A 17,038-nucleotide genomic window follows, 5' to 3' on the forward strand; every position below is an offset into this window, starting at 1 on the left:
CTTTTTACTAAGCAGAAGATAAACTGTTAACAAGTTTCTCATTAGTCCTTACAAACGTCTGATAATAACATTAAACGTGTTTATTCTTTACACTTCAATCATCTTTTAAACCCACGACACTAGACAGATAGTTGTGGTGGTACTAGTGGAGTACCATGTTCTGACCAGCAGGTGGCGGACCCCAAAGCCTTGTCCACGTTTACATTTTTCATTTGAGATGTGGCATCATAACGCACCGCAGGGTGTTCTACCTCTCTGTGACTTATTATTTAATGCCTTAGTTTGATTTGAAATCTTTACACAAGAGTTTTAAGAGTTTTATTTAAGCAGGTCCCACAGTGAGAATCTAACGTCCTCTGGAGTGGACAGATGTGTCTTCAGTCAAATAAAAATATTTCTTACTTCTTATTTAGTTGAAAAATGTTGCTTTCATCAGTTGAAACAATTGAACACTCACTTTATATTGTAGCTGCACGGTGGCCTCGTCTACATGACGCCTTCAAAATAACAAACACTGCAGGAAAATAAAGTTATTGGAATGATTTTTCACTGTTTTAATAGTGAAAACAGTGAAAAATGAAAACATTACTTTTTGTGATATAATAATTTATGCATAAACAGTTATATTACACACATACAATAACAAACAGACAAGTTAATTATTGATCCAGCATCGTTTTATTAGCGACAGTCTGGAGGTGAGTTCAAACAGCACTGAGACAATGTTTCTCTCCTCTGACTGCACAACACGTATACATGGAAACAGGAAACAGGAAACTTGACGACTACAAAGCTGCTCGCTTCTCTTAACAAAAAGTTAACACGTTTCACCACAAGAACAGAAACATCACCATCAGGTAGATTAGACGCCTCGCAGGAGACGACAGGAAGCAGCTGCTGTCTTTGTACAAAAACAGTCAGTCAGTTTGAGAAGCAGGAAACGTGCAAAGTATCTAAAATCATCCTTTTTCACTTCAATGTTCCTTTAACAGAAATACACATGTCAAATTAAAGGTGTATGTCAACATAAAGGAAGTATAAAACTGAAATAAGTTCACTTAATGTCATTATTAATCAAATTAAACAGCTCAGTCATAATGTTAAATAAAAGAATGGAGAATCCACAGAGACTCAAATCTACACATTTAGAAAGTATTTCAATATTTATCATTTTTCATCAGAAACAGGAAACTGGACGACCACAGAGCTTCTGTTAACAGACTGCAGGGTAACAAACAGACAACTCACATCATCATCCACTAACACGGACCAAACTACCGTCTGAGACTTTATGGATCAAAGAAGATGAAGCAGACTAAGACAGATGAACAGAGTTCTGTGTTCTGGGTAAAGACACAGATGGTTCAGTTTGGACCACAGTGGACCAGCAGAACAGTCTGAAGGTATTAAACTGAACGGAGGTGACGGCTGCAGAATGAATCTAAATATTACGGCCGTGGCTCTAATTCACAGGTAAACTGAGACAAACCAGCGTTACAATGAAGTCCTGTCGTCCTGCTGAGGTGTTGTTATGGATCCCGCTGCTTTTCTGGAAAAATCCGCCCTCTCAGGCTCTGATTGGTCGCCTTCGTTGGTTCTGGTACTACGAGTCCACAGTTTGAGTTTAGTGAAGTTCTGGTTGTGTCAGATCTTGTTGCACTGGTGATGCAGCAGTTTATGACCTGTAGTTTCCTGGTAAACACACCGACCTCTTCACATAAAGTTGGGGAACAGCACGCAGGCTCGCTGACTCCTGATGTGATCATCCCTCTCGTTCTCCAGCGGGCGACCAGGACCACGAAGCCATCGAGGCCTTCGTCACATGGAAGTGGGCGTGGTTTCATCGTGGGGAAAACCAGAGAGACGAGCCGATCCGAGGCAGAGGAGGGCGGGTCTCACAAGAAGAAGCAGCAGGATCCACAATAACAGAACCCAGAAGCTGAGCAGCTCCACAGGAAGAGTTCTGGCTCCTACGAAGGAAACGTGACTGAAGAAGAAGGAGAACACGTCGGATCAACTCAGAGGTGATGCTCTGTGGTGACAGCAGCCATGACATCATCATACTCATCAGCCAATCCCTGCTCAGCCTGGGTGGGAGGAGCCATCTCCATGGAGACAGGCAGGTCATTTCCTGCAGGCGGAGAGAGTGAGATCATTTATCAACAGCTGTCAATCATCAACTGATTGATTGATTGATTGATTGATTGATTGATTGATTGATTGATTGATTGATTGTTACCTGTGGACCTGTGTCAATATAAAGACACCATGATGACAGTGGAGATGTAGTACGGACAGAACACCACCAGGTGGAGGAGCACAAGATAGAGGGAGGTGGAGTCAGGGGGCGGGGCTGCAGATGGGGGCGGGGCTGCAGATGTAGGTTTACCTGTAGAGAGAATCTCACCTGGTCAGGTGAACATGAAATGAGTCCTGAAATCAAAAGCAGTTCAGTTCAGTTTGGCTCGGTCACCTTCTCTGACTTTCCACTGAAGTTCTGTCAGTAAAGAACTTTTTGAACCTTCAGTGATGAAACACAGAACGGTTCTTTTGGAAACAGTTTTGTAACAAACTGAACTGAAGTGAACTGCTGGGTGGAAACGGGTCTACAGGGAACCTCCTGACCTGTGACAGTGATCCAGCTGGGTGGAGACTCTCCATGTTCCCTGGTGTGACACTTGTAGAGGCCTTCATCAGACCTGGAAACATGGCGGATGGTCATGTGACCTGTAGGCTCGGTCCTGATGAAGGAGCCATCTTTATAGAAACCAGCTGAGAGGTTGGAGGTCTCTGTTGTACAGGTCAGAGTGACATCATCTCCCTCCATCACAGGGAGGACAGGACTCTGCAGGATCACTGCTCCACCTCAACACAGAGACAAACTACAGCACTTCATCCACTACACAGCTTCATCAGCACTGACTGCACAGCCTCATCTTACCAGAGACAGTGATGTTGATGCTGGTACTGGCTGCTCCCTCTGTGGACTCACACCAGTAAACTCCACTGTCCAACGGGTCAATGTAGCTGATGTTACAGGAGGAACCAGCTGGTTCTCCCCAGTCAGGTCCACACTGAGTCCTGGTGTCTCCGGTCTTGGTCGTGTTCCTCGTCACCGTCCATCCATCAGAGCTGCCGTCCTCCTCACACCTCAGAGAGACAGACTGATCTTTAAACAGCTGAGAGCTGTCAGGACTCATCTTCAGAGAGGCTGGAGGACGAGGAGATGATTTTACAGTTTAGAAAACATGAAAAGAAACCCAACGTTTGTTAAACTCTCCTCAGTAAATTGCAATGTCAAACTGTATTTTAAGTATTTTAAGAAGTATTTAAACCCTTTTTTAAGCTGAAATCTTCACTGTAGCTGCTGAGCTATAAGTGTTGGTGTGCATCCTGTCTGAAGTGTTAACGAGCTCGAGCACATCGTGGGTGTAAATAACGTCTTCTTCTGCAGACTGTGATGCAGATGATGGCTGAGCCTGACTTTATATCATCAGGAGGAGATGATGAGTTTCAGAGTGCGACACAAGAAGTTTCCTCACCTTGGTGTGTGGAGCCGCTCAGCAGTGACGTCACAACTAAAGACAGAAGACACTCAGGTTGGTTTGAGAAGACACACAGAGGAGGACAGACGTCTCAGAGAAACAACATCAGCTGATGTTTGAGTGGACTTACAGAGCAGACGCAGCAGACATGTTTCCTCCATCCTGACACTGACTCATATGACATCTACACTGCATCACTTCATGCTCACATCAAGTCAGACCCTCCTCCTTCCTCCCTGACGACTCTCACCCTGCTGTGGTTTCCTCTCAGCTGACTGCAGCTGAACAACTGATGGAGTCCGTCAGTTTAAACTGAACGTCACAACAAACTGCAGCGACACGCTGATCTCAAATGTGAAAAGACAAATTTCTCATGGGACATTTTTGTGCATGTTTCTATTTCACACTATCCATCACGTCCACCAGAGTGGAGAGCTGTCAAGGCTCCTTCACCAACAAGATCCTTCAACCATGAACCCCCAAACCAGATGAGTCCAGCAGAGGCCGATCAGAGAGCCCTTCACTTCAGGTGATACAGTCATTAAGTCTCCCTTCAGTCCTGTGTGATGTCATGTGTCCCCTCACAGAGCAGATTATAATCTCAGTCCAGCTGCTCCAGAGATTAAACTACCTGCTGTGGATTCAGTTCAACACCAGCAGCAAGAAACAACAATCAGACAGCAGCATCACAATGAAATCATGATTCATACTGTGAACACACGAGACTCCAGAGGGGAGCAGCCACACTGTGTCCTTTCAGATCTCTCATATCTCAGTGTCTGATGTTCCTGCAGCTCTTCTGTTCAGCTTGTTAAATCTTCACGTCTGTGTTTTCCTCCTCCTGCAGGTCAAAGTTCAGACTGATGATCATCATCAGTGAAACACTGTGATGCTGCTGTGCTGCCACCTGCTGGCTGTCTGACTGCACTGACATGACCTCTTAGTCCAAAGTGTGTTTTACACCGTGCGTCTCAACTGCACACGACTGGCTGTTCAAATCATCTCTCAGTGATTGGCTCTTTGAGGTGAAACAAACAGGAAGTCACTGCAGCATTTCTCCCCCAAAGATCAGGATTTTAATTCAATCATCACACATGTTGTTGAGCGTGTGGAACATTTAAAACTAACAGTGAAAGTTTCATTAAAGTAACTAAATCAATAAGACTTTACAGCAGGTCACTGTGTCTTCACTGTGTGGGAGACATGAGCAGTGTAACTGTCTCAGAGACACTTTCACTGATTCTGTCATTGATTCATGATCACTTCAGTTCATCAGGTCTTTAAAAAGTGATTCAGATGTCATAAAAAATGTTTAACAGATAAGATTGATGAAAAATGAACAACATTAAATGATGTTTGTGTTGCCCTGTGGCCCTTATTCCATTCATTTATATGCAGACATTAAAATGTTTACGTTGTTAAGAAATAACAGTTCATGAAGTGTAAATATGTGTAAGATTATACCATTTTACAACATTCATTCTATATACAGTTAAAAGTCAGAGAAGAAAAAGAGTGTTGTTAGTTGTAAAAATCATTCAGTTGGTTGTCTGCACAGATACCAGAAGACCACGTTTGTTTGTGGGCCGTGAAGCATCTTTTATTCTCTCATCACTGTTGGCATGTCTGTAGTCCTGTCGTCACCTTGTTCAGGGGGGAGGGGCTTAGTGTCACCTACGTGCCGCAGCCAGGTTAGCGACAGCAGAAGCGGCTTGATTGGCGTCCTTCGAAGGATGCAGCCCCTGAATTGAGACACAGCCCAAGACTGACGGAGAGTCGTCCTGTGGTTGATGTGTGTGAACTCTGAGACGCTGCCAGAGGTAAATACATGTGTTTTGATGCACTGCTGTTGTTTGATTGTAATGTGACGAGCTGAATTGCTCATCGCTGCCTTTAGCTCAGCCTGCTCATAGACTTTCACACTGTTAATTACGCATTGCAGCTAGCAATTGCTCATTCATTTAAGACATACTGTGGATTTTTCTTCATGAATTAGCCTGTAGCTTAGTTACTAAGAGGAATTACCGTAATTTCCAGACTATTGAGCGCACCTGAATATAAGCTGCACCAACTAAATTTAAAAAGAAAAAAAAATGTGTACATATATAGGCCGCACTTGTCTATAAGCCGCAGGTGTCTACATTGTAACATGAGATATTTACACAGAAATTTTTTAAAATTTTTAATTAAATAAATGCTTTTTTCCGAACAGTGCCTGTAACACAGCAGTAACACGGCTGGTTAAAAAAATAACCAGCCTACCAGAAAAGTCCTTGATCGCTGTCTTCATCTTCCTCCTGCGCACCAAAACCACTGAAGTCGTCTTCTTCAGTGTCGGAGTTGAACAGCCCCAGAATGACTTCGTCACACACTTTCTCACTCTCTCTATCTTTGTCGCTCTCAATGTCACTTTCGCTGCATCATATACATTTCTTCGTGTGTTTTCCATGATGAGGGTGTGTGCATGATGCGCAAAATGACTGTTCAAAACACAATCAAGAGCGCCCCCTGGAGGCCGTTAGCCCGTAAAAATCTATAGATTAGCTGCATCATTGTTTAGGCCGCAGGGTTCAAAGCGTGTGGAAAAAGTAGCTGCTTTTACCGGAAATTACGGTATGTGATTCAGGACCGGACATTTGCCATAAGAGGGAGAGAGTGAGGACCGGGAGAGCCCTGGACCACTGGAGCGGGCCTGTAGCTGCTGTACTGTTGCTGCACGCCCCATTCCCTTGCCGCTGAAACTGCACCCTACACCTCTAACACTTTGCACATGCCTTTTTGTTTATGCTGGGTAAACCCAGTGAAGCGGCCATTTGTTTCTGGCCTCGACCGGGCCTGCCGCGTTTTCCTTTACCTGCATTTAATAGCCCAGTGTGAATGTGTGTGTGAGTGTGGGCTGTGGACACTTGAGTTTTCCTGCTGATTTTGATTTTACCTTTTCTCTTTGGGTTCACCAGAGGTCATTTGTGGGTCAAACCTCCCAGAGCATGGTATGAGTTTTGAATACTGTTATCAGTGCATACTTAAAGGTCAACAGTGAACCAGTTAACTCATTTCCAAATGACCAATTTGTAACTTTGTAATAAATAAGTCTTGTTGTTTCAACTAAATCCTGTGTTGTAATTGCAAAGGTGATACTTTCTGGATAAATAAGTGATAAAAGTAGTACCAAATTTTGTGTTTACTTCTTAAAAGTTATTGGAGGCACCGCCAAGTTATTTTACAACACTATCACAGTTATCACAGGTACATAGCGCCATCTTCAGACGAACTCAGGCCCACGTCCCATTGTACTATACCATCCTAATTATTTGTCAGTCAATATTTACTAGCTACATGGGACTGGGGTTACATTTGGTTGAGAAATGTAGAGTTCTGTATGTCAGGTTCTTCGCTCCCCCTCCATCCTCCCTCACTACTGATGACTTTGCAACTTACTTTACCAAGAAAGTAAAAGACATCAGCTCCTCATTTACTCCTCTGCCGATCCAGAAAGCACCTCCCCCAACCGTCACCTGTGACAGCCTTACCTGCTTCAGCCCTCTCTCCTCTGAAGATGTTCACACACTGGTGACGTCTAACCATGCCACCACCTGTTCCCTCGACCCGATTCCCTCCTCTCTTCTCCAAAACATCTCGCACGACATCTTGCCTTTCCTCACCACCCTGATCAACTCCTCCCTCACTTCAGGCAGAGATCTTCGACTGCTGCTGGTTGAGGATGTGGTGCTGCCTCACTGCTGACATCACTTCCTGTTAACATTATAGCCACGCACTCCATACTCTGGTTTCTGCCCTCCCTGTCACCCATTCCACTACTTGGACGACCGCTTTGTTGTACGAATCCATTCAAGTTAATGGTTGATCCGTCGTTGATTCCATGGTCAGACAGCTGCTCATCGTCCAACAGCTGATTGCCAACCGATTGCCAGCGCTTCCATCCCGTGCTGCACTGAAGAGCCTGTGAGATTCAACCAACTAGCTTACCGGACACACTATCACCTCACCGGGCCCGGTATTTGGGCCTGTGCCGGTAAGTCTCGCCTCCTCTCACCATCTAAACAGTCTGCTATATGTGCCTCTTCAACGCTGTGGACTCCATCTGGAGTCCTCGTGTGTAAGTCTTCACTGCCTCCCTGAAGTTAACGTTACACTAGCGATCCAGCTAGCCGCTAGGCAAACAAGCATAGGCTACTACAAACACCGTTGCTGCCGGAGCTGTTTTCTCTCTTTTCACAGCCACCATCTGCTCCACCCAAGAATGCCCCCACTCACCCCAGAGGATCATGAGCTGTCCAGCTTGAAATCAGAGCTACGCTCCATTGCAACCCTCCTCAACCGTGTGTACGCCTACCCCTACAAGCCGGTGAGCTCTGTGAAATCATGTTTTTTTACCTTTCCAGTGCATTCAACACCATCCGTCCGGCTCTACTGGGTGAGAAGCTGACAGCGATGCAGGTGGATTCCCCCCTTGTGACCTGTATTGTTGACTATCTGATGGGCAGACCACAGTATGTGTGCTTATAACACTGTGCATCAGATAGAGTGGTCAGCAACACCGGGGCCCCACAGGGGACTGTCCTCTCTCCCTTCCTCTTCACCCTCTACACCACGGACTTCAACTACTGCACAGGGACCTGTCATCTCCAGAAGTTCTCGGATGATTCAGCAATAGTTGGATGTATCAGTGAAGGTGCTGAGGATGAGTACAGGACTACTGTGGACAACTTTGTCACATGGTGTGAACCATCTACAGCTCAATGTGACAAAGACCAAGGAACTGGTTGTGAACCTGAGCAGGACCAAGGTGCCGTTGACCCCTGTTTCCATCCAGGGGGTCAGTGTGGACATTGTGGAGTATCTGGGGGTCCACACTGATAATAAACTGGACTGGGTAAAGAACACTAAGGAAAGTCCTCTACAGGAAGGGACAGAGTCGTCTCTATTTTCTGAGACGACTGAGGTCATTCAACATCTGCCCGACTATGCTCAGGATGTTTTATGAGTCTGTGGTGGTCAGTGCTATACTATATGTTGTTGTGTGCTGGGGCAGCAGGCTGAGGGTAGCGGACGCAAAAGGGTTCAACAGACTGATCCGCAAGGCCAGTGACGTTGTGGGAGTGGAGCTGGACTCTGATGGCGGTTACAGGGAGGAGGATGCTGTCTAAGTGACATGTCATCTTGGACAATGGCTCTCATCCACTCCATGATGTGGTGTTCAGCCACAGGAGTACATTCAGCACCAGACTGATCCACCAGGATGCACCACAGAGTGCCACAGGAAATCATTCCTGCCTGTGACCATCAAACTGTTCAACTCCTCTCTGAGTGTCAGACACTCTGAGTCAACAGGACGACTCTGGACGCTTTGATTCTCTCTAATGTGCAATAACCCATATTTCAACTGTATTATTTATTACACTGTATATATAGATATATTCTAGGAGAATGTACATTACTTGTATTTCTGTTCTGTTTTTGTTTATCTATGGGAGGGAAAGACTGCAGTAACTTCCTGTTTGTTCTCAGCCTGAGAGCCAGTCAGTGCTGTCAGTCAGCAGGTGGCAGCACAACAGCTTCACTGTGTTCATCAGATGATGATCGACAGTCTGAAGTCTGAACTTTGACCCACAGGAGCAGAAACACATAGACATGAAGTTTAAAAATCAGCAAAACAAGCAGTCAGCTGGAGAGAAGAGCTGCAGAGTGACGAGGATGTGAACACAAAAGTGGTTTGCAGAAACGTACACACCAGTATTTTATTCTGGTGACCGGCTGGCTGCTCTAGTAAGTTTAAACTATGTTTACTGGGCACTTAAAAGTAAGTACGAGCGAGCGAAAGGGCCGCCATCTTGTATAAATACGCTAGACGTTTTCATTGTTAACGTGGGTATGTGCACATAAGAGAATGTATTTTTGTTTATATCCTGTTTATGTAATTACTATATTTGTTCGAGTTTACTAGCTGTATGGTGATAAAATATGATTTGAAACTCACTTCACTAAAGCTCTGGTTGAGGAAACACGGCATCACTCGTGTGATTATTTATCCCTATTTTCCAGAGTGCAACACATAGCCTAGGCCAAATGTGGTTTATTCATTAGCTCAGAGACTATAGTGCCACAGGTGATATGTAGTTGATGTTGCCATGTTCCTGTCATGTAATGAGAAGTGCTCCAGTAAACCCACCTCAACTTACCTCCAGTGTCCGTCCATTCTTCCCTAATATCGTAAAGATATTACATTTTGGCGACGAGGAAACCCGGCGAGCTCACTGTAAGTTGTTAGGACGAGAAAACAGCCTTGTACTTTGGGATGAGGAATAATCTTAAACTTTTATACTCTGTCCACTGACATGTATATCAGAATGCTGAGCATCTTATCTTACCCTGTGTGTTACGGCTGACTTTTCATTGAGTCTATATATTACAAAATGCTAAGTGAAGCTTGGTTACTTCTTCTGCTGTGTACGGCTGAGGACAGCCTTATTTTCACCAAGGGGAAATATGTAACAGTCAGCGTTACTGAATGTAGCGCCACTAGGTTTGTTTACCCACCTTTTGTTTAGTGGGTGAACAAACCTGTACCAAGAAGATGAGCAGGTGTACTTGAATGCAACATTTCTCTAACAGGGCTGATTTCTGGGAAACCACGTGACAGCGGGCTGACTTTATGACAGGGCGAGCAGGAAGTTGATAACAGAAGAGACCTCGCCCAGCAGCAGAGACCGGCAGAGAGACCAGCAGCAGAGAGACCAGCAGAGAGACCAGCAGCAGAGACCGGCAGCAGAGACCGGCAGCAGAGAGACCAGCAGAGAGACCAGCAGCAGAGAGACCAGCAGCAGAGAGACCGGCAGCAGAGACCGGCAGCAGAGAGACCAGCAGCAGAGAGACCGGCAGCAGAGACCGGCAGCAGAGAGACCGGCAGCAGAGAGACCGGCAGCAGAGACCGGCAGCAGAGACCGGCAGCAGAGAGACCGGCAGCAGAGAGCTCCTCCTCAGTCATGTCCGTGTTAAAATCTTCGCCACTGACGGTCCTCCTGACCTGTTCATGGATCATCGTTGCTTGTGGAGGTAAGGGGTGTGTGTGTCTGCATGTGGGCGTGTCTGTGCTTGTGTGAGAGAGAGCATGCGCGTGTTTTTCTCCACATATGATTGTTTACAACTTTGAATGGTGACATCACTAGTTGGAGCTGGTTTATGATTCGTGTTGACTGATGTTAGGAGAGAAATGCAACAAACTTCCGGGATCATCTTCTTCCCACACATCTCTCACAGTGTGAGGGATGTGTGGGCAGGAATGAAGCACATCACGGGTATGAAGGGGAAAGACAGGCAGACATCAGGGAGCCTGGATAGAGCAAACCAGTTGAACCAGTTTTTTAACAGGTTTAGCTCACCTCCTGCCACCCACACACCCACACTGTCCCAAATGGCTCGACCCACCCCCCGGCTTTCTCCTGTACAGCACCTCTCCATCTGCCCCCCCTCCTTGTCCCCCACATCCTCCTCCTCCACCTCCACTGAAGACATCTGCACCAACCACCGCCCAACGGTGACTACAGGCAGAGGCAGCTGGAAAGACTACACCAGCGAAAGGCTGCAGGCCCTGATGGCATCACACCCAGGATCCTGAAGACCTGTGCCAGCCAGCTGTCTCCTGTACTGGCACATCTGTACAACCTGAGCCTCAGTCTGGAGAAAGTCCCTTTGCTGTGGAAGACATCCTGCTTGGTTCTGGTCCCCAAGAAGTCGAGACCATCCGACCCGGCAGACTACAGACCAGTCGCCCTCACATCTCATGTGATGAAGGTCCTGGAGAGACTGGTCTTAGCCCAGCACAGGTGAGGACGTATCTGGACCCTTTGCAATTTGCCTATCAGCCCCATGTAGGAGTCGATGATGCTGTCATCTACCTGCTGCAACGAGCCCATATGCATCTGGATGGTGGAGGAGGCACTGTGAGGATCACATTCTTTGATTTCTCCAGTGCTTTCAACACCATTCAACCTCTGCTGCTGGGTGAGAAGCTGCAGGTGATGGGTGCTGACGACGCATGGATCTCCTGGATTACTGACTACTTGACAGGCAGGCCACAGTTTGTCCGTCTGGGCAGTGTCCTGTCTGATGTGGTGGTCAGTGATACAGGAGCTCCACAGGGAACTGTGCTTTCTCCCTTCCTCTTCACCTTATACACCACTGACTTTCAGTACAACTCTGAGTCGTGTTACCTGCAGAAGTTTTCTGACGACTCGGCTGTTGTCGGGTGTGTAAGAGAGGGAGAGGAGGGGGAGTACAGGACACTGGTGGACAACTTTGTTGAGTGGTCCGAACAGAATCACCTGAGGCTGAATGTCAACAAGACCAGAGAGATGGTGATTGACTTCAGGAGGAGGAAGATGCCTTCACAGCCACTACGGATCAGGCGGGAGGTGGTGGAAGAGGTGGATGACTACAAGTACCTGGGAGTGGTGATCGACAACAGACTGGACTGGAAAACTAATACCGAGGCTGTGTACAAGAAGGGGATGAGCAGACTCTATTTCCTGAGGAAGCTGAGAGCCTTCAACGTGTGCAGCAGGATGTTGGAGATCTTCTACCAGTCTGTTGTTGCCAGCACCATTTTCTTTGCTGCTGTGTGTTGGGGCAGCAGCATCAGAGCCAGCGACACTAACAGACTTGATAAAATCATCAAGAAGGCTGGTTCTGTACTCGGTCTCAGGCTGGACTCTTTTGAGACCGTGGTGGAGAGGAGAACGCTGAAGATGATTTTTATATATCTCTGCATCGTTTGTGCCAAGATGCTTGTTAATATCTTCAGGTCGTTACAGAGCAAACTAGGATTAGGAGCATGACCACTGACAGTTACGGAGTCTATGCCACAGTCTAGGACCTTGTGCATATGTTGTTGTGACACATAAAAAAAAATCGATTCTAGAATAACTGCCGTGTGGATTCGAAAAAAAAGCTAAAATCTTTCCCTCTAGAGTTGTTATTTCTCCAAGGATCTGTAAGACCTAATTCTTTCATAAGATTATTTAATATTCTAGATTTTTTTGTGCTTGGACCCTGTTCTGGTGGCAGCCTATCTAATTTACCATTCTGTACTGTGTTGAAATCTCCCCCAATTAATATCATCCCTTTCCCATTACTAGCAATTACATTGGTTATATTTTTAAAGAATGTCTCATTTTCTTCATTTGGGGCATAAACATTTAGTATAGATATAGTTATATCTCCTATGGAACCGATTATCATAATATATCTTCCTATATTATCTTTTATCACCTTTTTCCGCTTCTGTGATGCGTGGCTGCCTCCTCATATGTGATCTTTTGTTTCCATGCCTCCTGTATCACTCCGCTCGTGGCGGGGCTTTATTTTCTTTTGGTTTGGCGGTCAGCGAGCGGTGAGCTCTTTCAATGCGGAGCACCATATCATCCGGGAGGCGCACTGTTGAACAAATAAAGTCATTAGCAAATCCAATAGTGTCGTTTTTCTCAGTGCCCTCTGGAATCTGATGTAGCCTTATGTTGTTGCTCCTTAACTTTGCTTCCAAGTTGTCGCGTTTAGCGGACAGCTTCGCCTCTTGGTGAAGTAGAAGAAAGTAGAAAGGCGACCACTCTTTCCAGCCGCGCTGTCCTGTCTTCCATGTCTCCCAACCTTTCTTCCACATCGGCTGTTCGTTGCTCCAGTGAAGTTATTCTCTCCTTAAGTTCCATCACATTTGCCTCTGGTCTTGTCAGAGCCCCTTTGTTGTCTGCAGCTGCTTCTGTGTGCTCTTGTTGTAGCCTCTGTAGCTCCGCTAATATTATCGAGTCCTGCTCCCTGCCTTCCAGCGCCGTCTCCGGCGTGGTACCCTTGGTCTTGTCGGTGTGCGTATTACTCACATTTTCCTTCTTGGTAGGCCTCCCTTTTTTATCCATTTCTTTTACTTTACTTCTCCGCTAAATATTCTTTAGTTTTGTTTGCTTTCTGACATTAATTTTATGTTTAAGAGCTAGTTTAAATCGTTTTTCTTATGAGCAACTTTGCCTCCTGTTTCCTACCGCATGGCGCCACCCGAAGTCCAGTGACGACCTGTTGTTTTATTGTGAAAGTGCGTTCACAGTGTTAGGTAAAGGAAGAGTTTTACTGTGGAGGGAAACTTGTTCTTTAACAACTCTTCTGCAGTCGTGTCCGTCCATGCAGACAGAAGGCTGGTGCATCTGGACAACAACATGTTACTCTGATAGAAAAGATGAAGGAAAACCAGCTGTTAGTTCTGCACGTGTCACTGAAGACATGTATACATGTTGAATTCTTCATAAATCAGGTTAAATCAATGCATTCAGGTGGAGATGATAGTAAAAGCATTGACATATTAAATACTCAGATTTAGCAGTTTTCCTGTTTTGGGTGCGTTTAATAAACAGAGACAGACCGAGCGTTTCAAACTGTAATCAGCTGCCTCTCCCTGCTGCTCCTGACTCATCACTGTGATCGCTCTGATGAATTACTGTCAATGAATAATGCTGTTTGTGATGACGGGTTTAGATCTGTTCAGTCCAGCAGCCAGTCGTTGGGTTCATATGAAGCACTGAATACAGAGACAGGCTCTCCTCATGAGGCTCAGAGGTGGGCTGCAGATACACATGTGTCCAAAACACAAGACGGAGAGGAAGTTTACATTTGCAGTCATGCTCTGCGGGGTCGATGTGAAGTCTGAACAAGTGAGTCTTGAGTCTTTTGCAGAAGATGGCGAGTGACTCTGCTGTCCTGACATTGGTCAGAAGTTTGTTCCACCACTGAGGTGCCAGAACAGAGAAGAGTCACGACTTCGCTGGGCGGTCTTTGTTTGCTCTCAGCAATGGCGGTACCAGCCGGCCAGCTGATGTAGTGCAGCGAAGTGCTTGCGCAGGGGCGTGTGGTCTGACCAGTGTTTGGAGGTAGATGGGTGCAGTTCCGTTGACGGCCTTGAAGGCCAGCACCATCGTCTTGAATCGGATGCAGGCAGCAACAGGAAGCCAGTGGAGGTCACGGAGGAGGGGGGTCACATGGGAGAGTTTGGGTAGATTGAAAACGAGGTGCGTTGCAGCGTTCTGGATACGTTGCGACGGTTTAGTCGCAGAGGCTGAGAGTCCAGCCAAGAGAGAGTTGCAGAAGTCCAGGCGGGAGATGACCAGTGCTTTGACAAGTTTGAAAAGTTTCATAAGTTTTGGTGATTATTAACATTTTTTTAGTTAGTGTAGGGCTGGCTGTATCAATATATATATGATATATGATATATAACATCATTATTGTGATATGAGACTGTATATGGTGTTATATGGTGATATGTCATCAGTGATGTCTTCTCTTGGTTTTAAAGGCTCATTACACTAAAGTGATGTCAGATGACGTCACCAGCACCAGATGGCAGCGCTCGTATTTTGTACAGTGTGAGGAAGTAGAGCTGCGTCGGCCATCTTTACATGTCGTTAGTTATTTCACGTCACAGATGGAATGAAAAGGTTGTTTTCACGTGAACAGGAAACAAGTCTTGAAGTCTCTTCTCTGTTTTTGTTCAGACACACAGGTGAAGGTGAAACAACCTGGATATAATGCTACTCTTCAGTGTCGGGCTCACAGAGATGGCTCCATTGAGAAGTTAGCATGGAACAAAACTGACCTGAAGTCAGACAAATATGTCTTCTTCTTCAGAGAAAACCGCTCATATGAAAACTACCAGCTTCTATCATTTCGTGGTCGAGTGAAGCTGAGAGATCGACAGATGAAGGAGGGAGACGCTTCTGTTGTTCTGAAGAACGTCACTGCCAACGACTCTGGACCGTACGAGTGTTCGGTTTTCATGAGCGGAGGAGGAGGAGGAGGAGGGGGACACACAGAGAGAGCAACTTTCAGACACATCGTCCACCTGAAGGTTGAAGACTCAGGTGAGTTTGTAGACTCAGATCAGAGGTTTGTGTTTTATACAGATGGTGACAGCTGACATGAGACTGCAGAGGAAATGCTACCTGCTGACACCTGACACCTCTTTCTGCTCTGCAGGTCCTAAAGCTGGAGGGAGCGAGGAGAGAGGAAGCGAGGAGGGAGGAAGCGAGGAGGGAGGAAGCAAGGAGGGAGGGAACCTGCATGGTTATTATGGGCTGATGGTTCTGATCGGTCTGATCGCTGTTGCTGTTTTGGGTTTAATCGGCTTCCTGGTTTATAAAAGACTAATGAAGAAGAATTCAGAGCAGCCTGCTGCTGATGAAAAACAGCACTTATCCACAGAGTCTGTTGAGGTTCTGTGTCAATCTGAAGTCTGAGACTCTCCACCATGATGATCTGGTTCATCAGTGCCTAACAATATTTCCCCTTCATGAACTGCTGCCTCAGTGAGGTGGAGGGTTTGAGGGCACTTTGACAGTTTGTCGGCATTTTTTACTTTTTACTATGAAGGAGGAGAAGAAGGAGCTGCAGCCTCCAGTCTGATGCTCCTGATTGGCTCAGTCTTGTATGAACATACTAGAAGACACACTGAACATTGAACTTCTATGAAGTTTTATTATTGAATAATTAGAAAGTCAAATTACTGGATGTGCACAGAAAATATGTGACTTTCTGTGTGGGAGTGTCCTCACAGAGTCAGAGTTAAGGACACGTGTGAGCTCTGAAACTCAAATGGTGACGTTATGACGTTTGATATACAAAAGTATAAAGTCATAATATTAATATTCTGCAGAAAATGTTCTGGTCATTATTCAACACCAGCTCTCAGGAACAAGTACTTGACTGGAGCGTCACACAACCACAAGGCTTAAACCATTCTTTTAATTGAGATGAGAGTGTCAAGTGAAGCATGTCAAGAAGTAAATGCAAATAAGACGAACTTTTCTTTGATTCATGAAGTGAGTGAGTTTATGTTCAGAAAGTCTGAATCAACCTTTTTAAAACTTGAAACTGATGAATTAATGCTATTCCATTGAAATAATTAAAATATATATATATAAATTTATTTGCACCAGGTTTTACAGTTCAGAGCACAGAAAGATCCATTTTTACTTATTTCTTCTGTATGAGGAATGTTTTTGTCAGGGATTTATGAAATTTGACAAAATGATCTGATCAGCTGACATGATCCGATTAGACTTAAGAGCAACAGTTTATTAGAGATGTTTGTTTTCCTGTTTCAGAGACCCTGTTCCATGACCCATTATTTTGTGGTGTTTGTGTATACTGGTATGTCCGTCCTCCTCCTAGGGTGTGAGCAGTCTCCTCTGAGTGAGTGTGTGTGTGTTTGTGGATGATTGACAGCAGGTTGGACCCGTTGACTGTGGGATCAGTGTTGTCTGGACCTCTCAGCTCCTGGCAGGGTCCCCCATGACAAAGTGGTCCCAGGGGAGGGTCAGACTCTAAATGTCCAGCCGGTGACGGAGTACGACTGCGTTATTGTAATCAAGGTCATAAAGTAGGTTTGTTTGTTTTGTGTATTTGAACTGTGACAAAGACAATAAAGTGGATCAAACTGA

At 45.6% G+C, this 17,038-nt stretch overlaps 2 protein-coding genes across 2 annotated transcripts; one reads left to right on the forward strand and one right to left on the reverse strand.

The window, feature by feature from the left end:
- Window positions 1-659: 659 nt before the first annotated feature.
- On the reverse strand, window positions 660-3,778 carry LOC141003518 (low affinity immunoglobulin gamma Fc region receptor II-like). Its single transcript, XM_073474882.1, has 6 exons — window positions 3,676-3,778; window positions 3,543-3,578; window positions 2,942-3,211; window positions 2,626-2,865; window positions 2,240-2,389; window positions 660-2,131 (listed from the first exon to the last, which is right to left on the reverse strand). Exons 1-5 carry the CDS (start codon window positions 3,704-3,706, stop codon window positions 2,253-2,255), a joined length of 714 nt encoding a protein of 237 aa, XP_073330983.1. The 5' UTR covers window positions 3,707-3,778; the 3' UTR covers window positions 660-2,131; window positions 2,240-2,252.
- Window positions 3,779-7,806: 4,028 nt separating this feature from the next.
- Window positions 7,807-17,038, forward strand: LOC141003982 (uncharacterized). The gene is made up of 6 exons (XM_073475485.1): window positions 7,807-7,911; window positions 8,302-8,439; window positions 9,276-9,332; window positions 10,226-10,619; window positions 15,095-15,460; window positions 15,576-17,038. The coding sequence occupies exons 1-6, from the start codon at window positions 7,807-7,809 to the stop codon at window positions 15,833-15,835; spliced, it is 1,320 nt and encodes a 439-aa protein (XP_073331586.1). The 3' UTR covers window positions 15,836-17,038.

Source organism: Pagrus major, chromosome 10 (genome assembly GCF_040436345.1).
Source record: "Pagrus major chromosome 10, Pma_NU_1.0".
NCBI lineage: Eukaryota > Metazoa > Chordata > Actinopteri > Spariformes > Sparidae > Pagrus > Pagrus major.